The 26906-nt window shown below is 41.2% G+C and overlaps 2 protein-coding genes across 17 annotated transcripts in view; both read right to left on the minus strand.

Moving 5' to 3' along the window:
• Positions 1 to 938: 938 nt before the first annotated feature.
• Positions 939 to 8383, minus strand: PPIF (peptidylprolyl isomerase F). Its single transcript, XM_068688306.1, has 6 exons — positions 8179 to 8383; positions 7844 to 7874; positions 6933 to 7021; positions 4361 to 4457; positions 3488 to 3563; positions 939 to 2628 (listed from the first exon to the last, which is right to left on the minus strand). The coding sequence occupies exons 1-6, from the start codon at positions 8329 to 8331 to the stop codon at positions 2493 to 2495; spliced, it is 582 nt and encodes a 193-aa protein (XP_068544407.1). The 5' UTR covers positions 8332 to 8383; the 3' UTR covers positions 939 to 2492.
• Positions 8384 to 17832: 9449 nt separating this feature from the next.
• ZMIZ1 (zinc finger MIZ-type containing 1) overlaps positions 17833 to 26906 on the minus strand; it is a 344474-nt gene continuing 335400 nt past the window's right edge. For 15 of the 16 annotated variants that reach the window (XM_068689467.1, XM_068689458.1, XM_068689461.1 and 12 more), the window contains 2 exons: positions 26195 to 26443; positions 17833 to 22302 (listed from right to left, as the gene is read on the minus strand). In XM_068689467.1, the coding sequence (XP_068545568.1) occupies positions 22195 to 22302; positions 26195 to 26443 (357 nt within the window). In that variant the 3' untranslated portion in view covers positions 17833 to 22194. The remainder of the gene's footprint in view (positions 22303 to 26194; positions 26444 to 26906) is intronic. The other variant, XM_068689469.1, reaches the window with a different exon arrangement.

Below are 26906 nucleotides of genomic sequence, written 5' to 3' on the forward strand. Positions count from 1 at the left end.
AAGAAAACAAGGAAAGCACATATCCTTTTGGGATTTGACATCCATACAACCTTCCAAAGTCATCTGAGGCACTTCCTTCTCTCAGAGATGAAATGGATTAACTTTAAAAGCGAGAGCCCTTTTCCCTCCCTGGCAGAGTTCATTGCTGTAACAATTTTGCCCTGATGAAATACAAAATCCCAGTGAGGAGGGTACAAGCAGCTGCTGATGTTGCCTAACTCTTCCTGTTCCAGACCGCAGTCTTCAGGCTGACGCGATGACAGAGCAAGGCTGTGAAGGGAGAAGCCTCTTCTGCTAGCTCTATGACACACCAGGACTCCTAGGAGAGGGGCAGAGGTGCCCAGGGGCCAGAGGTATACCCAGGAGGAGAGTTACCAGCAAGGCTGAATTCCACACTGCCTCAGGAGCTGCAAGCGCTGCTTGGGACACAGGTGCAATGGATAAGCGAACCAAGACCAGCAGCCATGGGCCAGGCCCCCAGCATGCTGAAGCTCAGCAACCCTAGGTCCCACCACACCACCGCCTTTGGCCCTGAGCTCAGGAGTAACAGTACAACTCATGCCATGTTGCTACATATATGCATATAGCCTCATAGCCTCAGATGTCTATCAAGCCGGAAAACCCCGTCAAAGCAGAATTAAAAAAAAAAAAAAGCAACACAGAGCAGGTAAATTTACACTTTGCTCATTGTTATCCCTGCAGCTGATGGAATAAGCCAGACATTTTAGAGGTGCATTGCCCTGGTACCATTGCCCTGCCTCTTGATGGCCATATTTATGGAACAAGGTAGCTTCTGATAACCTGCAGATGAGACTCACTACAATGTGGATGGAGTAAAATAGCACAAGTGAACACAACAGGCTTCAGCACCTCACATGCCTGCTTTCAGGTAAGTGCCCAAAGTCTTGTTTAAGAAAGGGAAAAAAAAAACACACACCTTTTTGTGGTAGAACTGCATTTATTTTCCATATACAAATTAAGAGAAAAATCATTGTATCAAACTAAAATAAGCCTAAACAGCACAAAATAATATTTCAAAAATACTACAAAGATAAAACAGGAAAAAATAACAATGTCAATTCCATTTTCTGTTAAATTTCTCTCAGAATACTATTACATACACACAAGAATGCAGCCCTCAGTGGAAAAAAGTGTAGTAAAGAATAGCTTTAAACCCCTGTATTAGCAGAACACAGTGGAAGTAATCACAGTTGAGAAGAGCTATCACATTTTATTTTTCTCTTCAGTAACAAGATTATCACACAAAAACAGTCAAGTGCTTTTCCCACAAGCATTAATACTTCACAGCTTTAGCAATTCTTAAAGTAATATTGTGAGGTTCCAACAGTTGTTACTGCTCAAGGACTCCACATAAAACATACCGGTTTCTACAAATGAAATGTGTTTATCTGATCAACTGAATTCTCTCATTCTCATGCATCAACCACAACAATAATGGTTTTGCTGCACCCAGTAGGCCATGTGACTCTAATGACCAATTCTGACTCCTGTTGATGATGCATGAGAAGAAACCATAATCCAAGGTGGGCCAACTTTGCAGAACTAACAGGACAAAAAAAAAAATCACTAAAACCTATTTCTCACTCAAGCAAGCTCATTACGCTCTGATTATATTCTTGAAGTGCAAAAATAGCTGATCTGTTGAGTACTGTGCTGTATTCTTCACAAAAATATGTCTCGGAGCAGAATTGTACTTCTATTAAGTTCACTGTTGCATAGTAAAAAAGAGTCCCATCATCTTTTGTCTCATTTGTAGCCTTAGCGAACTGGTAGAGCTCTACCAGCGCGCCACCTCATCTTAAAGCAGTTCACTTAACCCAGAAGTCAAATTGCTCCGTTGAATCAAGTAAGGATCAGTTCAGTTTTAAACAGTGGTCAGACTACAGAAACTGACAAATTAAAAACCCACAACCACACATATTAATTCTAGTGGAAAGACTTAAATTAAGACACAGAAATAAAACATTTGATGGTATTGTTGCTGTTAGTTTCAAGAGCATTAGTTAGTATCATTTTTTTTTTTTTAAATGATGAGACAACAAAATAGATGACTACTTTGGAACCAAAGGGAAAATTGTTTTTCTCAATTTATCTTTTATCTATCTGTCAGTTACAGAATATTTTGTTGTCAACTCCACCACCAATTCCAACACCCAAAGCATCCAAATAGTAAGAACAGTATTAACAGGACAGTCAGATATGCTCTCAGTTACCATACTACTCCTTTTAAAATACAGTGGGAATCTCTACCAAGAAAGTGTGGTAGTGACTACCAAGGTACCTCGGTTAAAACATGTTTTTATTGAACATTTTATGCTTTCAAGCAGTATTATTCAGTAGAAATATAAAGGTAGGACCAAGCTAAGTAGAAAATATGGCTCCATAGGTGCTACTCATGGGATCAGAAATGTTTTGGTTTTGTGATCCATTTTTCACAGCATTGAAGTTGTCCTAAATGGCAGGTCAAAAGGTTATGACAGCTGGCCACAGTCAGTAATAACAATCTTCTTGGACGTCTTTCCACTCTTGGAACCAAAGCTCTCAATTTTTTTCACAACATCCATTCCTTCCTTGACGTGCCCAAACACGACATGTTTTCCATCCAGCCTGTAATAGAAATAACAAAGGCAGATTTACATAAAACAACAAAGACTGGACCAAATCAAGCGCAGCAAAGGGATGTAAACATATCATCATAGCTGCTACCTGCTGATCAACTCTGATTATGGGAAGGGTCACTGCAAGTGCAGTTGTCCAAGAAAAACTTTTAGTTCTAGACCTTCATGTGTTATGAGGGATACAGGCCCTGTTTTGTTGAGACCCATTCCTTACAGCTTTTCAGTTTACACCACAGCGCAGAAGGAAAATTACTCTACCTGCAACTATGATGGGGCAAGAAGCAAGGTGAGTTAGGCCAGTCCGTGTGCCACACACACTGCAGACATGCTACTAAAGCCCCTCGAACACTGCTCCAGGTTAACACACCCTCAGTCACCAGCACAAATACTGCATTTGTTCAAGTGAAACAGGCTTAACTAGTTGCCATCAAGTCCCGTCCTTAAGTTCGGTGTGTATTTTTTTTTATTTTATTTTTATTTTTTTTTATTTCTGTACCTGACCATTAAATTCACTGAGTTCCGTTTTATGCTTGGACCACAGAAAACTGGACATCAGTGCACAAAGTACTGAAATAAACTGAAGAAAAGAGAGGTGCACTAACATAACTACAGAAGGGAGAGAAATTCAGGCAGTTTATAGGGTCTTACCTGTGTCTGGAGTAATATCAACTGCATGTAAAGCTACTTGTTACCCTCACAGCCCTTCCTCCCTCGAGTGGCACAAAGCCATCTGTTTTCCGTTACCGTCAAGTAATGTGCAAATTAAAAATCACAAACTAAGAAAAACTAAAAACCTTCTGGTTCTAGGCATCAGTTCATTAGGTTGATATGCAGGGCTACGAACGTACCAGTCTGTTTTTGCAGTGCAAATGAAGAACTGAGATCCATTTGTATTAGGTCCTGCATTGGCCATCGAAAGAACACCTGGAACAGCAGCAGGTTATTAGATCAGTATAAACAGCATGCCATAGAGAAGACAGTTTCCTTCCACATATTTAGATTAATGATAGACAGACAGAAGATCACGTGAAGGTCACGCGATCTCCAAATGACTGCTAATGCTGACTTCTTGCCTTGAACTATTCCCTCCAGCACAGCCTCTCTTGGTGACAGCAAGAACTCTGGTAACAATTATTTGTACATGTTCTGTATGTAATTAATACCAGGTAACCTCTACTGTGTTTCAACAGCAGCAGCAGTTTCTTTACTCTTGAGGAAGTAACAATCCCCCGAAAAGAAACTTGGGATTTAATCAGATGTGTATGCACGGGTTTCCCTTTATTTTTACTAGATTTCATTTAATCTTACAAGGATGTGGTTGTGTTAGATAGTAGATAAACCCCAGAATGCTTTATTTCACTTCTGCAATGACCATTCAAGTATAAGTTCAACTCTGACTTAGAAAAAAAGGAAATCAAAATAGTAATTTGACCTTGGTAGAGTTTCTAAGTAAAACACACACAAAAAAAAAATACTGATCTTGATTTCGCATAGTCCCTTTTATGTAAGGAACAACATCATCTGTTATGGGCTGACATATTTGTACTGCAGTCTATAAATAAACACATGCCAGGGACAATGCAGTGTTAAACTTCAGTAACATTTCTGTACCTACCACGTGCTCCACATATCTAAAGAATTTATAAAAAAAAATATCTTCATAAACAATGCGTCATTACAGGTTATAGTCATCAGAAGGCAGAAAGAATACGTTCACTTACCAGGTCCTACATGCTTAAGTATGAAATTTTCATCTTGAAATCTACTTCCATAAATGGATTTTCCACCAGTTCCATTATGATTTGTGAAGTCACCACCCTGAAATAAAAATGGGTATTGAGTTTAACTTTACTAGCACACAAAGCATTATTTTATACCAGAAACAATGCTATCAGAACTGTACTCGCCTGCTCTCATTTAAAAGTAATAAAATTAGCAAATTTTCTCAAATCTCAGGTTAAAAATGAGTATGGTCACAGGAGGATTTAAAATCATGTAACTAGATGAAAATAAAAAAGCTAAAAGCAAATTTCTGCTCCAGATATTGCTGATAATTCTCCAGTTGACGTCTCTACCTTGTACAACCACTTCTCTCTATTACAAGTCTTGTTCCCAAATGTGATGCAGCAATTCAGCAGTGATTTTAAGAAACACTTCAAATGCCTCAGAGCAAATAGAGCAAATACACCCAAATATATTAACTCAGGCAAGCCAGGAAAAATCCCACATTCACCCCCTTCCTCCCCCCCCTTCTTTCTCCCAAGAGGGATAAATACTGGTCAGGGTCTCCAACATCACTGTTTGCTGCTTCCAGCTTTTCTTGCTTAAGTGCTGCAAACTGGGAATGCAGCACTGCGCAGCCACGTAGGCTCCCCTTATTCTAAGTGGACAGACACAAGTACCCTTCACCTTTCAGTGCAGCAGCATGACTTTGCTTTCCAGATCTGGATAGCCCCACTCAAACTCAGAGGTGAGCTGACAGGTAAGTGAGAGACATTCGGAATCTCTGGGAGTTGTAATCCTGAACTTTGTTTTTATTTAAACATGTAACTGAAGAGGCCATTCCTCTTGAAAACAAGTCACAAAAATCAGGCCCTTATGCAGTACCTTTTTTTTTTTTAAAGCAAAACACAAACCTCTGCAGTAGATCCTCATCTGCATCTCTACCCTGTGCTACGTCCAAGGTGTTCTACACTGCCCTCTGCCACACCGCTTGCTGGCATAGACATCTTTCAGGTTAGGCACAAAACCTAACAAACAAACCCCACACCACAGCGACTCCCGAAGGCAGCTACTAAACACTGCTCCCAGCAAGCTGCTGTCTCCTCTCCCAGAAATTATGCTACCCGGGCTGGCACACCACAACTCCCTCACGTGGTACTCATCTTTCCATTTGCACCCTAAGCAATCCTTTATGGACTATGTTACAGCAACACCTATGCAATCCCACAAGCATGCTTTGCATGCTGGGTGCCACATGGAGGCATCTTAATTACCAAGTCCAAGCCATCATCTGGATATGATGAACTCCAATTAGGCATACCAACCACCTGAATCATATTAACGCTCCATCTCAACAAGTGGAAGGGCCTCTGGCTTGTTTCATCTTGCTTAACAGTATGTGGAAACCTATGACAGTATTTCACTTCGGTAATGACTACTGAGTAATTCCTGAACATAAATCCATCATCTCACTGCATCAGAGTATCCTAGTATCCTCATTTCAGGTCCATTTGTGGAGACAAAGGAGGGAAGAGGCTAGGAGGACCTGATTACACAGAACTTCTCAAACTAGTGGTACAACTTAGTAGAACTTCTCTTATATAAATATACTTCTGATCCCAGCAAGACCTCTAAATTGCATCCTTTTGTCAGCACCAGAAAAATAGAGTTTTCATTTCAAAGGCAAGAAATTAGTTCCTTTACAGCACACGTGTACCCTGCCTCTTAGTAGAAATAGGTCATATGAGGGCCTCTTGTTGAGACAACTGTATTTTTAACTTAAAGAGGATGAGAGACCACCACAGTCACCAGTTAATAAAGCAAGCCCACTTGTTATGACCTTTATCTCAAAATGTTTTCAAAGACATACTACAATCCAATGCTGTTCAAATGTAGAGAACAGAGGACCTCAACTAAGGAAGAGAGGACCACTAGGAATTAAACGATTCAGTGCACTACAGCAGCAGAAACCTGTTCACCGGCAAAGTGCAATAGAAAAAAAGACTTTCAAGAAGGCCGAAAAAAAACGCATAACAACATACTTTAAATAAAAGGAAAATCTTCCTTGTGTGTGCCATCCCAAAAGTTTATCCTAACCAATTGTTTTTGCTCCTTCCTCCCCTCCAAATTAGAAGGACGTTGAGGATAAAAAAAAAAAAGTTGTTTTTTCCCCAATGAAACACATTATTTACTGTCAACAAATTATGCTACTAAGAATGGACACACTGTTTTCTTAGCTTACTCAGCATATAAGTAATCTTCTAATTCTACTCACAAGTGTGTGCTATTCATCAAATATACCCCACGCTTCAGTATGCTGTGATAAAAGCTTTGCTTTAAGCCATTTTTTAAGACAGCCTATACAGAATTCACATTTATGAGTACCAAAGATAGGCTGAGCAACAGCCACAGCCAAAAGAGCAAAAAGACATGCCCACTGTCACTTGTTCATTCTGCAGCTGGCAAAGGCAGCCACTTGAAATGTTACCACTAGTCTAAAGGGTTCTAAAAATACTTGAATAACATACAGATAATTTTAACAGTGAAAGCAAAAACAAAGAACAACATTACCTGGCACATAAACGAAGGAATCACTCTGTGAAAAGTGGATCCTTTATAACCAAATCCTTTTTCACCAGTACAGAGAGCTCTAAAGTTTTCTGCGGAAACAAAGCATAGGACAGTATGTTCCCATACACGACACGTAATGAAGTCAAACACAATTAACGTCACTAGGTCCCAAGATTATATACTTCAAGAAGTCTATTATATCTTTAAGGTATTATCAGTTGGTTGTTTTCATCCTCAAAGAAACACTGCTACAAAACCACAGAAATAAAGCAAACCAGGGTACAAACAGAACCCTTCCCCCTCGCACTGCCCTTGGATTTTGCTGTTACACCTTTACACCCCTGAGTCCCATCACTCCGGGGTCAAAGATCACATTTTCTGCATGTTGTGCCTTTGTTCTCGAGATTAACTGTGGAGATGATGCTTCTCCTTACTTTGTTCATCTAATGAGAACTGAAAGAAAGCTACAAGTTTTTCAGAACCACTAAATAAGCAATAAGGAAAGAAGCATGTGGAAAAGTACGAGAACTTTATAACCTGGGTGCACTAGTTAACTAGTGACAAGGAAAATAAAACCCTGTATGCTGTCATAAAACCCTACCAGAGGAACCCTTTGTGGGTTTCCCTTTCCAGTTTGTTTTGTGGTTTGATTTTAATAAAAGGCAACTCATTTTCAAGCATAGTTATTCACCACTGGTAACCCAACATCGGTCTGTACACAAGTTCGTAGCAGTTACAAAATAAAACTATTTGAAACAACAAACTAAAGCCCTAGCACCATTCTGACGAAGTTCAGAACATATTTCTTGATTTCACAAATGGGGAAGGAAGATGGAAATAGTTTCCCTAAGTTACGGGAATGTTCTTCTTCCTGCCATTTTAAGTATGAAATTCTCAAGGTGATGCCCTACCTGCTGTCTTTGGGACCACATCAGCTTTCAGCTGTTGAAGAAATAGAAAAGGAAGAATTACTCAGGTTTTCCACACATACATGCACTGAACAACTCGCGTGCGGTGAGTTGGTGCAATTGAACAGCCGCAGGGGCCGGGCCGTGCCCAGCACGGAGCCACGCGGCGCAGCCTCACCGAGGGGCCAAGGAGAAAGGGGCACAGACACCGCCCCGCAGCCCTGCACCGACCCCCGGCAGCCCCCGGCAGCCCCCACCGCTGCCGTCCCGCCTGCCCTTGGCGCGGCCCTGCCGGACACCCGCCCCGTCCCGTCCCGTCCCGCCCCGTCCCCCCGCACCTCCAGCACCACGCGGCCCAGCGGCTGCTCGTCGGCGCCCACGTCCAGGTAGACCAGCGGGTTCCGCGGGGCGCCGGGCCCCGAGCCGCAGCCGCGGGCGAGCCCGGGCCGGGTGCGGGGCAGGAGGCGGCGGGCGGCGCTCAGCGCCTGCATGGGCCCGGGGCGCGCAGACACGGCGGGGCCGCGCGGCGCCGCCTTTTATCGCCCTCACGGGGCGGGCGCTGCCGGCATCCCGCCCGCCGCACACAGAGCCGCCTGGCGGCACCAGCACCGCGCCGCAACCGGGACGGCCAGCCTCCAGCCTCCGGCCCCCGCCAGTCCTGCTCCCCAGCCCTGCCCCGAGCACAGAGGTCAGGGCAGGATCCCAAGAGCTTGGAGATGGCGATTCAACAGCTTCCAGCTCATTGAACCTCTCTTAACCCTGAGCATCAGTATCAGCTCTCTTGGCAATGATTTGGAAGCTGCCCTTCCCAAACCTGCTCCCCATTGCATCAAGAATCTGCTCCAAAGATTGCTCCATCAGCTTTATGTAACGCGCCCTACTTCTTGTGCTGGAGGAAGCGAGTTGAGTCTTACCCATCTGTGTCATGCTCGGCATGATTTTTAGACCTACATCTTTGCACCTCCCGGTCATGTCTTTTCCAAACCAAAGTTGCAGCCAACTTGATCACTACTTATAAGAAAGCTGTTCTGTGCCTCTAATGCCTCACCTCTAATGCCCTTCTCCAAGGTGTTTCCAGTTTTACGATATCCTTTTAGAGATGAGGGGGTCTTTGCACAGTATCCAAAAGAGGGGTAAGCAATGAATTTGTACATATAGCGCCATAACGGTGTTTTCAGTTCTGTTTTCTATTCCTTTACTAATAGCTCCTTCTACATGTTCGCTTTCTGGCTGGCCTGGAACATTTTTATGGACCTTTTTACCATAACTCTCAAATCTTGCTAAGTTGAAACAGTGAACAGAGCCACTTCTATGGAAAGTTAGGACTGTTTTTGCATTACTTCATTTGCATTGATTTCTATCTGATACTTCATTGGCCAGTTGCTTAATTTCATTAAATCCTTCTTAAATTCTTCACAGTTGGCTCTTGTTCAAACTATCCTAAATAAAGTATTATCATCTACGAAGCAGGTGCCTATGAGAATCACCTGATTTGGTTATGAGAAATTCCAGTTGGTATTTATAGCCAACACAGCGTATAACATTTACAAAACAGCAAACTTCTCCTAAGTGATAGGTAGGACAAGGGAGATGATTAGCAATTTTTCTAAATCTCTCAATGTGTCCATTACCACGGGCTTTAGGAGAGAATCTAGAGAACAATAGAAGCAGTAAGAGCTTTAGAGAATATATTAGATATCTGTAACATATACTAGACTAAAGGAAAATACCTATCCTTGAGATTCACAAGTGAAAAACAGGGATAAATAAAAGCTTGAAATGTTTATTTGTCTTCTCACATTTAAGTACTGGGACTTAGGGGAGGGTTTGTACTTTTTTGTTTTGACTATGACCACAAAGATACTCTATGCCAAAGGGTAGACTCTGCGGGCTTAAAGGTCCTTGAAAGACAAAAAGGTACACAAAAAGACAAAACACATTGTTCTAACAGCAAGCCATCCTATCCTACCATGTATCTTCTATTCAACAGTCGTGCATCACCCCATAAAATAAGTGCCTTTGCTTCTGGAACTGGGGTAAAATAGCTGCACATTTACAACGGACAGTGGAAATTTCAGCATTTTTTGTCCAATTCATAACAGAAGGCTGAAGTAAACATAGCTGATGAAATGGTGAGACTTTGGATTCAGAAATTACAAAATTAGAGAAATTACAAACGGATCAGGCTGACCAAGCAAAACAGATGCATTACCATACCACTCTGACCACGAAAACACAAACACTGAAGAAAGAAGCTGTTAAGACTCTTACTGCACATGAAACTGAAAATCATCTGTTTATTTTGTATAGTGATTACCAGCTACAATTATTATTATTATTACTATTTAATAGTAGCTAAGTCAGTATGTATGTTTCTGTTGCCTTTTATGCTCTCAGCTGCTAGTCCATTTTGGGAAATAATTTAATCGAGTCATCAATCTGTTTAATTCTCTGGTGACCATAAGAAAGATGACCACACTCTTTTTAATGTTTTAATTGTAGTAGCCACTAGAAGCCCAAACCAAAATTAGCATTTGGGTGTTGAGCTCTGTGCATACCTATAATAAAAGACAGTTCTGGCCCTGAAGGCCTATCGTTTAATAAGACAAAAGACGAGCGAAAGAAAGTATCATCTTAATTTTGCAGTTTGAAAGCACTGCCAGAGTAGCTTTTAATTGTTTTGCTAAGAGTTCACAGGTATCTTTGGTAGAGCAAACAATGCTATTTTCCATGTTTACAGGCCTTTGCAAGAAGCAAACCATCTCACTCTCTGTCACAGCGGTGACTTCTTATTTGGGAATATAGGCTAAATCATTTTCTCTGGGCTTATGGATTAAAACTGCTAAATCGCTCGTTATGTTTTATTCCTGCAGTCAGATGAGTTAAAACTTGTACAGACAGTATGATAGGAACTTCTGAGTTACACAGAGGTCATTTTCCAAGAAAGACAGAGAAGAAAAAAAAAAAGAAAAAATATACCTCTAAAAAGTCTGCCAAAAGACCACCTTGGATCACTAGAACATGAGGCCCGGAGCTAGCTCGGTGAAGTGAAATGATTTAGAGGAGCATTGAAGAGATCTGTTTGAAGATATGTTCATTGTTGAAATCCTACAATGCTTGGCTAGGAAACGAGTGCACCCTCAGCTATACAGGATAAGTGACTGAGGATGGTGGCTCAGACAAAAGTGAAGACAGAGGCCTCAGCAGAGCCATCAGGGAGGCTGGTACCAGAAAACCCAGACTTAAAAAAACAATGCAGAATTTACAGGCGGATAAACAAGAAGGACATTTTTAATAGAAGTTTCTAAATTGGCATTTTTAGAAAGGCATCTATTGAAGGATTCATGCCATACCAGAGAAATTCCTGCACAGGAACCTTATAAAATGCAATAGCAGTATTTCATATTGATACATCACTTACAACCTGAACGTCTTTATAAATAGGACTGTGTGGTTACTGCATAAATTTTAATATTATGCCCAGATGGACAGGAAACAGAGCAGTTAAGTGACTTTTCAAAAGTATCAGAAAGAATAAATGCTTGAAATGTAGCTTAAATTTGGGAATTTTGATTCCAAGGAGCAAGAAATGGTGTAACCACCTAGCAGACAGACACTGCACTGGTAAAAAAAAAAGTGACAGGCATTCCTGACTGTATCTGGCCTACTGGTCTGTAACACGGGAATGCAGGTTAATTGTGTCAGTCAGTCTTGGATTGCTCATGTTGGATTGATCTTGGCAGCTACAGTAAGATCACATTTTCTACCTACCAACTTCAAGAATTCAACTAAACACAACTCTTCTTTATCCTTGATAGGATCTTCACGGGGTTGTATGCTTGGACCATGCAAACAACTCAAATAGAGACCACTACAACCTACTATTAACTGGTTTTCACACACACACATTGCTTGATACTCTGTGATGCAGGAAATTCCCATTATGTTGATTTTAACATGTGAAAACCTTTCCCACCTGGGACCTGGCTATCTCAAGGACCCCACTAATCCTGACAGTTAGCAGGGCAAGAGGTCATACAGGGGCTCACCTCAGTTTCACATGGGGAGAGCAGGAATTTGCAGTGGGCATTTCCACCCTTCATCCACAGATCCAGCATTTGCTGCACTTCAAAAACACTCAATTTTTTTCTTTTTTTCTTCAAGGTTTTATTAAGCTAGAAGATGAGCGGAGAGCTGGGAAGAGTTGTGTGCTCTGTTATCTGTGATATGCATTTATTTATGAATGGGGACTAGAGTGAGGGAGATGGTGAAAGACCTTTCCATTATACTAAGTGATTGCAGCATGAAATTAAATCATACAAGAGCACGTAGCACATAGAGTAGCTACACAGGTACATTTATAGATAAAAAGAAAAAATGCTAATAAATATTTCCCCTGATCAAGGTTTCCTCCTAGGAACATGTAATAACCCGGCTCGCAACATGAACCTTCTCTGCAGCACTAACTGTACAGAAAGGGGGAGTTCCCCCACATGATTTCATCCTAATTACCGACAAATAGTCATACAAGAAAAACCTCAATCCACTCGTGCTCTTTACAGCCATGATTAGCATTTTCCTTTCAGAAGCTCAGAGTGACATTGCTTGCCTGGAATTCATTGCTCAGTCGCCATGTGTGATGTATGGAAACTGCCTGCCCGCATGGCAGATTGCACAGTGCCTGCACGTGGCGCGCAGCTGCCACAGCTCCCCAAACGTTGTTCACACGCCACCAGAGGTGGTCGATGAACATTTATGGGCAGTTCACAACAGGCTGGCAAGGCATGTAGGACACGTGAACTGTATGTTTCCAGGCCACGGTGGAAATGCAGCTATTACTGCAAGTGAGCTTTACGAGGCAGCAGCACGTCCAGGTAGGCCGCTTGCCTGTGGGTGGCTGAGGAAGTGCTTTGCTTACCTGTGAATGAAACTATCAAGGCATGGCAAAAGTTAAGGTGTTCCAAAACACAGGCTTCTTAATCAGAACACAGAAATTGAAATCTACAGAGATCAGTGTAGTTTTTTTTGTTGTTTTTTTTTTTTTTTGTTTGTTTGTTTGTTTTTTTTTTAACCTGTGAAATACCATCTCTGGCCTACGGAACAAGTAGTAAGGTAAAAGTATCTGAACTGCTTTTGGAAATGGCGAATCACACAACTTGATTGTGTACAAGTAAGATGAGTTTGGGGGTCACGATGCTTCTACTGAAAAAGGAAATACTCAGGAAATACTCTGCACAAGCAACTCCTAGCAGGTTTTTCGCAGTGTGTGTAGAAGTCAGCACCGTGTTGTCCCCCTCCTTCTGTCCTGGCAGGCTGTCACAATACTGGCACATGTGGAAACCCAGAACCAGCTCTGGCAGGGTCTCTTCTCTTGCTGTACGACTCCACTGACTAGGCCTCATCTCAGTTATATAGAAAATACCTAACTGGTAGAACCAAGTACTGAGGCGTCAAGTACTGATGGGTGTGTGGTCATCCCCCTGGTCACAGCACTGGCAGCATCCCAGACTCCCAACTAATGGTTTTAATGGTTTTCCTTCCCCACTGTAGTACTTGATTTTCTGGAATTTTCTCGTGTTTCTTGGGTTCAGTTTCAGTCCCTTTCTGCTCTTTTCCACTTACCATTATTTAGCAGCTTTCAACACAATTATCTTCCTTATTTTGCAATATCTTCATGACCTCTCTCCTCTAGTCTGTTCCTTAATTCCTGCTTGAATTATCTACCTGGAAAAGCCTTGGGTTTTCCTTGAATTTGTCATGTGTGTAAACGTGAATGATGACTTTGAGGTAACAGCTTCCTCTGTACCTTGTGCAAGATGAACTATCCTGTCTGCATTACACTGATTCTAACAATAATCATAGTTTTTGAGACATCTGTTTTTTAGTTGTATGACTTCACAACAATTGATAGTTAGATAGTATTAGCTACTGAGCTGAACAAGAATCACTCAAAAATTATGCTTTACACATGTAATGGCTAAAAAATTCCACCCATTTTTCCAATTAACAGTTCTCCTGGAGCCAACCTCCCCACGCAGTCTTTCTGTTTCCTTTCCACTTTTCTGCAGTTTCACTACAGAAAGGATTGCTTACCACCAGCATGTAACAGCTTCAGTACATTAGCTAGCATGGAACTCTGTGATCTACTTCAATGACATAATTGCATGTGACAATCACCTGAATGTCCCCCCAGCTGAGATAATAAGTTGTCAACTGCAAAAAATGTCTGTGACATACTTGCAACTGAAGACATCATTTTTGGATAATGAAATGTTTGGTGAAATACTGAAAATCTCAGGGTTTAATTTTATTAGAGATGGGAGTCTAGGTTTCCTTAACTTTCAGTTCTGTCCCAGTGTCACTTTTGTAATTTTGCCATCAGTTTGGTAGTAGCAATATGAACGTTTCCTTGCAGAAGACCACCATTTGTAATTTAGAAAGGAAATTTTCAACCAAAGTATGATTTATTGTGAAGCAAAATATTTTGCCTAACTTTATGAACTGGGTATTTTCACCAATCACTAAGTAGGACAGCTAGTGAGACATGTACATGGCTAAATCCTAAATTCACAGAATTTGCATGTTTTAAGTCTATGCAGAATGTCCATTCTGAGAAATACAGAAGCATCAAACGAGGAAAAATGAGCATTGATTATAAATTTGAAATATAAGAATAGCAGGTAAAAATTTGTCACGATTTACATATGCATTAAAACCCCAGTAAGACTTCAACTCCAGAATTTTCTGAAGTAAGTGTGGAGTACTTCCGGTTTTTAGAAACCAAACGAAGAAAAAAAAATGAAGACAATTCCAACAACAGCCTGAATATTTTTAAAATATAGGACTTCTTTCTAGCATTTGGCTAGTTTTTTTGTTTGTTTATGTTTGTTTTTATTAACCAGCTTTCTCCATGTTCACAATAATCAATGTGTCAAAATGTTAACCAGGTGACAACTGAAACTAAATTTTCCAGAACAATTTAACACAATCTCTAGAACAGTATCATAAAACAACTATGGGCAAACAGGAACATCTAGGTTGCAATATTCAATTAAAAATACAATCATTCAAAATTCTGGTCTAGTGGAAAAACAGAACTGTTAATCCTGAAACGCTTAGGCTATCCAATAAAATCAAAAGAAAGCATAGAGAAACCCAAGTATTTAAAAACTGGTGTATACTAATGTTTCCAGTGAAGCTAACTTTATGTGTGTACCTGGATCTACCAAAAAATACAGTGAGATAAGTAATTGGAAAGGTACTGGACAAACCAAGCAGACATATTCATGTATTCAATATGGAGGGAAAAGGACTTAATCTCTTCTATTCTGGACATTTAGAAAAAGAGTATTTTTAACACAAAGATGGATTTAAATAGCTGAAAACCGATTGTTACAATTTAGGTGAGACATTCCTGGAAATGCAGATGAGCTATGTAGCCAGCAAACCAGTAAGTTGCTCCATACCAAGCTGTTTGCTAACGCCCTGGAGGAGTCATGCCATAATTGCAATCTGCTTGCTTCTTAGATGAAATTGCGTAATTGATGAGGTTCCGTCTAGACTAGTTTTAAGTTTGCCTGGAAAATTCTGTACACTGCTGGAGATGAGATGCCCCAGCAGAAGATGCAGACGGCTCTCCTTTGTTTCTCTGAGAGAGAACAAATGTGAACAGGGCACTGACACAATGACAGACATCAGCAGTAATATCCTACATGGAATCGGTAGGATTTCAGTGATGGAGACTATGGAGAACTGTAATGTGGTGACACTCTGGTGATTACTCAAAACGGGAAGAAGAAAGGTAATCATTCATGACTGGAAATTCACAGTATAAGAGGATTTGGACAGACTTGAAATTTAAGCAGATAAGGAAGCAGGTTCTAGGTAAAAATACAAACAAATAAGACATGCAAATGTCAAATGTTAATGAGTTTTAAGAGGTCAGAGACAAGGACACCAAGTGAGAATATTATATGTAGCTTATATTAAGCGAGACTTGTACAACTTTTTCTATGCCATCTGGCTTACTTCTTTAAAGGAAAGAAAGCAGCTCTATTCGCACACAGGAATCCCATCCCTGCTGTCCAAACAGAAAACCATCTCGTTGTTTCACTTCCATGTTTCTAATAGTTTGTATCTTGCTCCTATAAAAGCTATGAAGAAGTGCAATGGCAAAGTGACACAATGCACAAACAAATTAATACACATTCAGAGATCAGGAAGGATAGGGAAAAAATGTTCAGCCTTAAGCGTTCTGAAGCTGTTCGGCAATGATGTACCTCGATAAGCACAGAAACCACAGACAGAGAGATGTGCTGTGTGGCTGCCTGGTACCACAGGAAGAGCAAACAACGCATGGACACCCTGCCACAAGGTGGAAAAGGAGACATCTGCATGAACTGGACGTACACGTCATACCTATGCTGGAGTCCACAGGCTGGCATCTGGGAGAAGCTCCACTTGGAGAACTGTCAGAGCCTTTTCAGACTTCCAAGTAAGCTTGAAAAATGTACAGCACTTAAGGACTTCGCTCGAGCTCTTCATACAGAAATACTCGTCTCTGTCTTCACAGTGCTGAAGCAGGTTTGCATTGTCTCACTGACACTTCTTGGGAGCTTCCAGGAAAACAAAACACCAAAAACAAAATACTCATTAATTATTGGCTGAGAAGGATAAATATATATATATTTTTTCTGTTTCATTACTGAGTGCATTGGAACTCAGTTTTATTACTTTATCCTAAAATACCATTTTTAATTGGTATTGCCAGCAAGGAAGGCAGAAGCTGAGGCAGAAAGAAATATCTTTTCCCAATGTTGAGAAATGAATACCTCATCCAGTTTTATATATCTATCCAAAACTACTTATGTGTATTCTCCATCAGCAATAGGGACTTCTGTCCCTGTAAGGTAATTGCTACTCCTGAATTATATTCATATTCTGAAATGGTTACATTGTTCCTGTATACTTGAATGCATTTGAAAAGTGAGTTTAAACTAAACACTTCCACAAATGCAATATACAAATACAGAGATGCTCTGTAATTCTCCATAAAAACAGGTCCCTGGATGGAAAGTGCTCAGCATGTGACTGCAGCTCATTACAGGTGTGGAACTCCGCCAGGAAAGGAGCTGCGAGTGCCACCACTGCTGACAGTGCCCTGTGCATGCTCCTCGAGCCATGGTTCAGTCTGCTTAGTGTTCAACATGCTGAGAAGTTAAGCAGATTTCACAACTGAAAGGCTGCAATTTGAAACCAGGTCCTTCAGCTTTAAGATAGGGATACATTAAAAAAAAAAAAAGTCTTATTTCAGTCATCTTCCAAAGTCACTAATTTCACTTTGATGACAGAGACTTCAGTTAAAAGAAAAATGATCAAACTCATGAGAATTTTAAACAAAGAGAAAGGTAAATTTACCGTGTTGGATAGTTAATCTCTCCACTAACATCTTCTCTCCACAAGGATTAAGTTGTCCTGTATTTCAGAACACACGTCAACACGAGAGACAAGTACGGCTTTTGTGTTATTCATATCATGCAAAGATTTCATTTCAATGTAATTATTACACATTTAGGTGGTATGCAGTCACCAATTCAATTCCATGTCTGGGTCTTTTTTCCTCTGTGGTCCTGTGCCTATCAGCAAACCTGAACTCGTAATCTCTTAGTCTGTGTCTCTTCCACCCTGGTTCATACCTTTTTCCCTTCCTGTAACAAGTCCTGCTCCCTGACAAGGGGCATCTTGTACAAATAACTTTCAAATTAACACACAAAGCAGGGAGGGAGTAGGGGAAGTGGGGCGTTTCAAAAGAAACTGAAAATTTACAAAGCAGCTTCCAATTAGCCAGACCTTAATTTTGCAAATTTATTTAGGAAAAAAAATTAACATGAGCAAATGAGAATACCTCAGTGTTACAACAGAGTATATAAATGTCTAGCAATAGTCAAATAATTTGATCTTTAAATACAAAATAACCACATGAACACCTAATATACAGGTTTCATCTGAATACATATTTATTAGATAAATATTAGGTTGTCACATCATCTAACTACATACAGTTTTGCAAGACTAAAAATCACAATTATTTTTTCTGACCAGTTTAAAGTATGAAATGATTGCATTGTACTGTACATACAATGTACAAACAAAGACAATGGCCGTTTTTGCATGTTACTTCAGATTGTACTTTTTTTTTTTTAATTCTCCTCTGATCGTGATATCAAAAATTGTACAAAGTATGAATTTGGTTACAATTTTTTTTTTTTTAATCCCCGTATTTTTCTTCATTATTTCTGTAGCACCCTAAAAATACACAGGTGATAGACTAGTACACGTAAGCTAAATATTACATGTAGATAAAACAAAACGAAGGATCAGAGTATATTACAGAAGTGAAGGTGAAACAAATGCTGAGACTCCACAAACGCTAACAAACAGGATTCATTTTCCACATAAGATGGAGCTTCAAGCTTTTTTTTTTTTTCCTGCGAAATAAAAACAATGCACATTCCAAGGAAAATGAATGCATTTCTGTTAACATGTCTCTATTTGTCATTTACATATGTACAGATGTCCCTTGAGTCTCCACTGCAGACATTGGCGTGTATCTGTCAGTCCTATAATAATGTCTTGGCAGCAGAACTGTAGATCTCTGTGGGTTCTTTCCCAGATGAACTTCCATAGGGAAACAATTAAAAAGTAAACAAACAAAAAAAGAAGAATAAAAATACTACTGGAATTTCATATAATAATTAAGCTTTAAAAGAAATGACTGTGATTACCCTATTTGCTAGTTTTTTTTCTCTAAACTTTAATATGGCAGTGAACAGATAAAAAAATAACTAAATTTTCATTTAGAAGCTTTTTCATACTGAATCCACTATACAGTACCTGATTTTAGCTGACATAGTTTTAAAACTGTCTCGCATGTCCAACATTTGGGTGATGGGTAAAAATCATATTTTATCTCTTAGGTTCTGCTCGGAAACCAAATGTTTCTCTAAGCTTAAAAATGTCAATCATCCACTTTAATGCTCTATTACTGTACAAAGCAGATGCAAACACTGCTCCAAACATATTGCTAATATCTATGGAGTTTTTTCCCTTTACTCTTTCCAACAGGTACTTTCAAATGATACATTTTAAATACTACCAGTTAGCAAAAGGTCAATCCTTAACATACCTGGTTTAAAATACTAACGTTGTGTTGAAGAGAAAAATAATTTCAGGTGACTAACACAGCTGCTCAGGAACAATGGAGGGTGGAACATTAAATAAAATCAATTAAAAAATCTGAGCAACCTGTTCCAACTAGCGAGAAATCTTCTTTATTCCAAAACCTATGGCTTAAGAAACTCCCCCCTCCCCCTTGAAAAAAAAAAGAATGCCAACAAACAAAACAAAACAAAACGAAAGAAAGAAAAACTCTAAGGGCATAATGTCAGTTTATCATTAGCCACCCCTGCAAACGACTTCAATAACTATATAAACAATGCAGCAAAAATACAGGGGAAAACTACTACAGTCAAACGGCTACAAAACACATCTGTAACTGAAGAACGGTCTTTCCTAGGAGTTGTGTGATAGCAGCACCACACCACAACCATATTACCATGTATTATACCAAGGTATCTTTAATATTCTGCAGAGATCCTCTACAGGTTGTCAAGCCTACATAAGAAAAAAGACACTTCTAAGCAGAATAAAATATACTATACTGTTTCCCTCCCCTCCCGCCAACATCCCTACGTGTTCGAGCGCCCCAGCTTCCAAGGCTGGAACACCAGCATAGTGATATAAATAAGGTACCTTATACGCTAGCTGCTTGCCTTAGTGCATCTTTACCTGTTCAGACAGTTGGTCCTAGGTGTTCTGCTCACTTGGGCAAAGGAACAAAACCCCTGCCACTGCCAGCCCACAAGTACCCACACAGTCGGTGAACATCGGTTGGTTAGGTGGTGGTTTTGGGTGTTTGCCCTAGGCAATCGCTTTTTACTATGTTTCCATGACAGAGCTGGGCCCTGATTGTCCAGGTACTGCCTGACATATCAATTCACTCATCACATAAATGGATATGAAATTTGGGCTAATTTATCAAAATAAAACGGGAAAAAAAAACACAAACCAACAACAAATCTCCCTTATTCTGTTAAAGAACCCTCAATTTTCTTTTTTAAAAAAGGACCCATATTTTTCTTCAGACAAGGTATTTAAAAACACCAGCAAAAGTATAACCAGATCATGAAAATGCTGAATATTATCAAAGACAATACTAAAATATTCACAAAGATATTTACAATAGCAATTCTTAAAATAATTGATTTTGCATAATGAACAGCGCCTTTCTTAAAAAAACTTGAAACAGGAAAAATATAAGTGTGGGACCATCTCTACATAATATGTTTGACAGATTCAATACTCCTACTGGAAAATAAAAGAACTAAATCGCCATTTCCTTTAATATCTACAGCAAGGTGCTGCTGACTAGCATATATATATCACGACGCATGTACAGCAGTAGTGGGAAACGTTAACAAAGAGCAAAATAAAACAAAAACTGCAAAGAATTTACAAATATGACTTTGGTGAGAAAAGCAAATCCAGAGTTGTAAGCACAGAGCATGCCATTTACAGCATTGCAAACTAAACACAAAGGGCTAGGAAGCTATCGAGTCAGACAGGAACAAACAAAATTTTGTCTGGCACTTAAGTTTAAAACGCGTTGTGGCGAGCAAATAAAGGTTATCGGATTGGGTCTGGGATGAGGAAAGGAGTAGGGTCAAGTTTGCTTTAGTAACAAAAAGAAACTAAAACAATAACTGTACAGTGGGCAAAAGCTGAAATGTTGCACCACAAGGGCAAAGTTGGCACACATGCACTTCTTACACAGCTACTGTACATAATTTATAAGAGAGAGAGACGAAGAGCACAGAAATGGGCACAGAAGCAATAGGAAGCTCATGCAGGAGAAGCAACCACACGAGAAGCACGGATCACAGGGGCAAGACAGTGATTGTGGCATCAGGGTCTCTTGAGGGCAGCAGCATTCTACCAAGTTACTTTTTCTCCCCATGCCCATTCCTTTGTGAGAACAATCTCTTTCTGGCAGCTAAAGTTAAAAAACAAAAGGAAAAAAAAAAAGAAAGACTGAAAGAGGAGAAAAGGAAAAGGCTGAATTATTTGTAACAGTCATGAAAACAGAACACAAAGCAAAACAAAAAGGAAGCTGTAAAATGTCTGTCCAATTTCAATGCCCTTTTTTCAAGCTGATTATTAAAAATAATTATGCAGATAGCGATGTTACTCTCCCCCTGTCCTGCCATGATTTCCTATCTGCCTTCAACCCAGCTTGTCTTACTATGTATTGTGCAATACAAACACTCAGGAAGCCAGAGGCTGTAGGTAATAATCAAGAGTATTTGGGTTTGCATTCCCCCCTCCCTCTCTTTTCCATGGAATACATGGCAAAAAGACCTGTTACGACAGTCTCAACAGCTGGGTGTTAGCGCAGCCACAAACGGTACTGATTTCAAACCAAAACCACAAAAAAAACCCTAAACATTGAAAACATTTTTTATTTTTCCTGTGTTTCCAATCAGTGTGTTTGAACAGAGGAATCCTTTGCAAAGAGGTGTTTAAGATTCCTGCACTTTTATAAATCCAAACACATGCGGCTGCAGCCTGGAGATGCTCAGGACTCTGTTACTGAAGACTTTCTTACTGAACTGCTGTCTCCCTCTGATGGGCTTGTATGTCTTCCCTATCTTTGCCACTTGACTGTATGATTTGTGCTTTTTGGAGCTTTGTAATGTGTTTGTGTTCTGCTTTTTGTGTGTAGCCAGGACAAATACTCCAACACCAACCTGTGGTTGGAGGGGGACAGAGGGGAAGTGGGGTGGAGGGAGATACAGTTTCAAAAAAATGGAAGAACATGCGTTGGAAGGACACTCTGAGACAGGTCAATTAAAGACAGTTCCATTTTGTTGCCTTTTCTTCCCTTGCCAAGATCGGTTTTTGCCAAGATACTTCACACTATGTTTATCACAGAACTCTCTCTCTATAGGATGAACAACAAACGGGGTTTCCAATAGCTGCACAACTGTCTATGCTTCGTTGTGATGGGTAGCACGGCAGACTCTGAGATTACTGCATTTTTTGTCTATTTTTTCTCCCGTCACTTTCGCAGTTTTTGAAGCTGACAAAAGCAGTTCTAAGATGAAGAAAGCAGGGAGTGCACCATTGGATCAACTTGTGAGTTTTTTCTTCTTTTGTGGAAAAGGAGTGTTAAGATTCCTTGCTGTGCAGCCACACACGTGTGAACAAGTGAAAGGGATGGGGGAATACACATAGTTTCAGTTGTTCTCAAAGAGAGACAGAAGGTCATCATTGCTATTGCTTGGCAAGTCAGGAGGATCCAGGTACGAAAGCAGCTCATCTGGATTTGTGAGTTCTGGAAGCAGCTATAAAATATAAAGATAAAAGGAAAATTACAGATAACAGAAATACATTTGTGCAAAGAGGGATTAAACACCACACATTCCTGGAAACTGGCTTTCATATTAATATATCCAAATAAGTCTGAAGGCAGTATCCCTGCCTAACACCCTAGGATGATGTAGTATCCACTGGTTTGTGCAAGTCTGTATTGGTCAATTTTTACTTATGAATTACATTATCATCTCAATGAGGGTTTCTCAATCAACTTCCCCATCACAAAGCTCATCCATGAACAAAGTTTATTTCCTGGCTAGCAATGCTGAAAAAACTTTGTGATAAATGCTAGTTATGTACCTTAGTTTCATATAAAAGGCTGAACCAGGAAAACATATTTAAGCTTTAAAGCAGATCAACACCACCAGTCAGATCTGACTCACGCAGTAGCATGGTGACTGCGTTATGCCTGCATCCTTACACAAAGAGGCAGCCCTGTCCCTTCCTCATACACTGAGTCACCCCGTGACGCCTCTGCACACTGACGTCCCTTCTGGGGCAGTCAGAAGGATCCAGAACTCATCCAGGGCTAAAAATAAACCAAAGAAAAAAACAAAAAGCAACAACAAAAAAACACCCCTACCCCCCCCCCCCCAAAAAAAAAAAAAGAAAAAACACAAAAAAACACCCCTCAAAACAAACAAACAAAAAATAAACAACTCCCCCCCCCCCCCCCCCCAAAACAAACAAACAAACAAAAAAAAAACAAACAAAAAAACCAGCAAAAACCCCAAGGAAGAATACAGGGCGAGTAGTGACAAGGCAGGTAGATGAGTCCTATTTCTTTCCGTGGTATTGATGGGGGCTTGGAGTGCTTACTCAGCTAAACCATTACATGCAATCTGAGACATTTTAAATGGTCAGGGGCATGGCACCCCATCCAACAGCAGATGCACTGATCTCCACAGTATTTTGAAGTATCAAAATAGTTCTGATTCTTCTACTTGTATTTTTACAAATACTGTACTTCAAATAGAAAAATTCATTTTTCCAAGCATCACTCAGATTCTTTTTGATCTGACAGCTAACAAGCACACTTTAACTACTAGATTTTGTAAAAGGCAATGTTTTCTGGTTTATTCTGCATCTCACCAGGGCTTGGTGAAAAGTAAAAGTGTCGTATTTTAAAAATGACAGGGAAGAGTTTGTAATAAGCTCCCTTTATATTCAGCGTTGTGTTGAGGCCAAGACAGAAAAACATGGACTGATTTAACAAATGTAACAGTAGGTATGAGAAATTCATCTTAAGTTGTTTTATGTTGTCAAATACTATAAAACTAAAAGCTTGACTGCATCACATTTAGCATGCAAATATTATATTTATATGCTTCTATTACTCCTCTGAAAACGCAGCTTCATCTTCTAACATTAAATGGATGAACATAATTTTAAAATAAGCTACACATGAAATGTAGAAGGAAGTTTATTACTTCCTAAGTGTTTTAGAAAAAAAAAAAAAACAAAGATGCCAAGTTTACATAAACAAAATGTCCCAGAGGAATGTTTTCTTAAAACACCTCTTTCTTTTATTCATAGCTAAACTGCTGTTGTTATAGCACTAGACTAATGATAAGGCAAAATGCATTTCACCTGCTATCATAGTTTTTCTGAATATCTAGTGTGGAAGACAGAAAGAAAATGGCGGCCTCGCCAAATGTTTAGAAAGAAAAAAATGGTTGAATGTATCCTACAGATCTTCCCAGCTCAATTGTTAAAAATCTATCATAATGCCTCTGAGATGTGATTCTTGTATATAGGGGATTTCTGTTTTATTTTTAGATAAGTGAAAGTTATAAACAATATGCTCAGTATCTCTAAGGATTAAGTCTTTAGTTTTGAGGGTGTATTTCATATGTTGAAGCAATGACAAAAATTTGGGCTTAAAATGTTTCTAGGACTAGGACAAAAAACAGAATCAGCCTTTTTTTTTTTTTTTTTTAATTAAGGCATAATTTAAAGCTGTGTAAGGGGTGGAAAGGGCAAAGGGGGTGGAAATTCTGAAGAAGAAGGGTATTTGAGAATGCCGGTGTGTTCCCAGACCCCCTTCGTGCAGGCCTGCAAAAGGCAGGGCCCACCTGGAGCCGGAGCTGGCCCTGCAGCTCGGTGCCTGGCACGCCGCTGAGTGAAAAGCCGAGGGCGCAGCAGGAGCTGAGGCCGCTGAGAGGGAGCAGAAGGGAGGGGGAGATGGGTGGGGCAGACACCAGGGGATGTGCTGGGCTTGGCAGAATTTGGAGAGGTGCACCCGGTGCTCCTGAAGCGAACACTTCAGGGGTCTAACCAGGGCTGCGAGCCTCGGGCCTCTGCTGTGTGGTGTGAGTCATCTTTGTGTGTATCAGGTGTGTCCTTCTACCCAGGTTAAACCCCACAGTGCATGACACTGAAGCACTAGTGAACGATTACAACCGTGTCAGCAGGCAGCAGACTCAGCTGCCTATGGTGCATTCCCCAGCTTGGTTTCAGCTCACAGATAACGCCACATGGTGCCTCGCTCAGCCACCAGAAGTTAAACCCACTGAAATAATATTTCCAAGACCTACACTCACTCCCCCCACTGTACAGCACTTGCCTCCTTGTTCAGCTAAGACCATTTCAGTCTCCCATTGAGTCCGGCATGCCTCCGTCAGCGATACCCACAGTGCTATCATAAAGGTACAGGTTTCCTACTTTGCTTTTCACCCAGGAGTATGTGCCTGACCCATAACACCATACTTTGTTACTTAAATACCTGAAGAGAAAATGAGACTATTTCACCTATTATTAATGTTACTCCTACAGTCCTTAAGGGCAGAGACCTCTGGTTGCCACTTGACCTCCCAAGGGATATATGTGGCCGTCACCGCGCTACGTGACAGAGCAGCAGCCTCCCTCTAGCAGGCAGATGCTACTCCACAGAGAGCTTTTTGCAGTGACTGGAGCATCCCTTCCTCCCTCTCGCCCCTCTGTGAGGCTGCCTGACGGCACAGTGCTGTCGTGTGACAGGGAACATGCACGTACACAGCAACAGTAATACAGATATAAATCTGAGGCACAGAGGTGAACATTTCTCTCAGAAAACTACATTGTGCGGCAGACTTTGGACCAGACAGAAGATACAAGTACGGGAACGCATGACTCAAATGAAAATCTAGCCCTAGCTAAGAAATTTAGATTTTGTGAGGTAGGTAGGTGGTTAACCAGAAGGATGCCTCAGATAACTTATTTCCAGCAGTAGGGAGCAGATGGTAGGACACATCACTTTTGGCCTTAACAGCAGGCTTATCTCTGCTTAGTCATGAGCTGCCCTCCACCCTGGCTACAGAGGCAGAAGACATCCTCATCGTTTACTTTCCCATCCGCAACGCCAGCATGGCACATCAGAGGAGGGACACAGCGAGCTGAGGGAGCAGCATGGTGGGCCTGCTGAGGACCCCCCAGCCACACACCCCGGGGCCGGTGCGTGGCTCGCTGGGCACCGCGCAGCCCCAGCCCGGACCGTGTGCGGCCGCCTCCTTCCTCTTATCCGGGCACAGCGGCGGCTGCAGGGTCTGGGCTTGCACACACGCGAGTCCCCGTCCAGCGACGAGGAGGACAGGGAGATCTGTCCCAGCAGGCGCCCGACCTGCCGTCTCAAGGAACACCTGCCTTCACGCTAGGAAGAGGATACGGCTGGCACGTCATGCAGCTACTTACAACAGAAAAGTTTCCACAGCAAGCCAGGAGCACCCTGTCACCTCAGCGGCAGCGACTACACCCATGTACCCAAGCATGAGACGATGGCATGTGCTGTGGAAGCGGCTCCCCGTCCCCGCGCCCCCCCCACCCTCCCGCCGCCATGTCAAGCACACGCTATGGCAGGCAGATGATAGTATGACACAGACTTACATCCAGCGAGGGCTCCGGCATGTCAGGTGCTCCCTGTCCACCAGCCTGACCCTCTAAGGCTGAGGAGGGATTAAAGGTCAGGTCACTGTGTGGATGGTTGCCAGAAGCGGCCGGGGGCGGCTGCCGGGACTGCTGGCTGGGAGGCCCGCTGTGATGTAATGGCTGCCCTGACTGGCTGCTGGGGTGAGGGACGTGCAAACCTTGCTGCATGGAAGTATGGGACTGATCAGTGCTGCCGGGATGAGGGATCTGCGGAGGAGGAAAAAAGCAGGAAAAGAAAGTGAGGCCACAAGGTACAGTGCTCGCGGTGCCTGACTCTGTAACCGCATGTTAAAAGGAAATAACGTAAATGAATTAAAAAGACAAAAAAAAAAGCGCAATTGGAAAAGAAAGCTCCATATCCCAATGCCGGAGGAAATGTTTTGGCTTTTTGAGGGTTATCTGCAAAGGGGAAATAAACATGTTGGGTTTGTGCTGTTGCATTTGCTTCATTGTGATGTGGGAAACTTGATGTGACCGTGCAAAATAACAAACCCCAAGGAGGAGGGGAAGAGGCTAATGGGCACTGCTCAGCGTGAACGAGGCAGAGCTTTTCCCTTAAAAAAAATTTCCATGAATGGATGGAGAATTTGTTGAATAATGATCCTCCATGCCAGTAAACTGATTAACTGAGAAAATGCATAATTTCTGCTTGGATTCTTTATTGGGTAGC

Source organism: Anas acuta, chromosome 7 (genome assembly GCF_963932015.1).
Source record: "Anas acuta chromosome 7, bAnaAcu1.1, whole genome shotgun sequence".
NCBI classification, from domain to species: domain Eukaryota; kingdom Metazoa; phylum Chordata; class Aves; order Anseriformes; family Anatidae; genus Anas; species Anas acuta.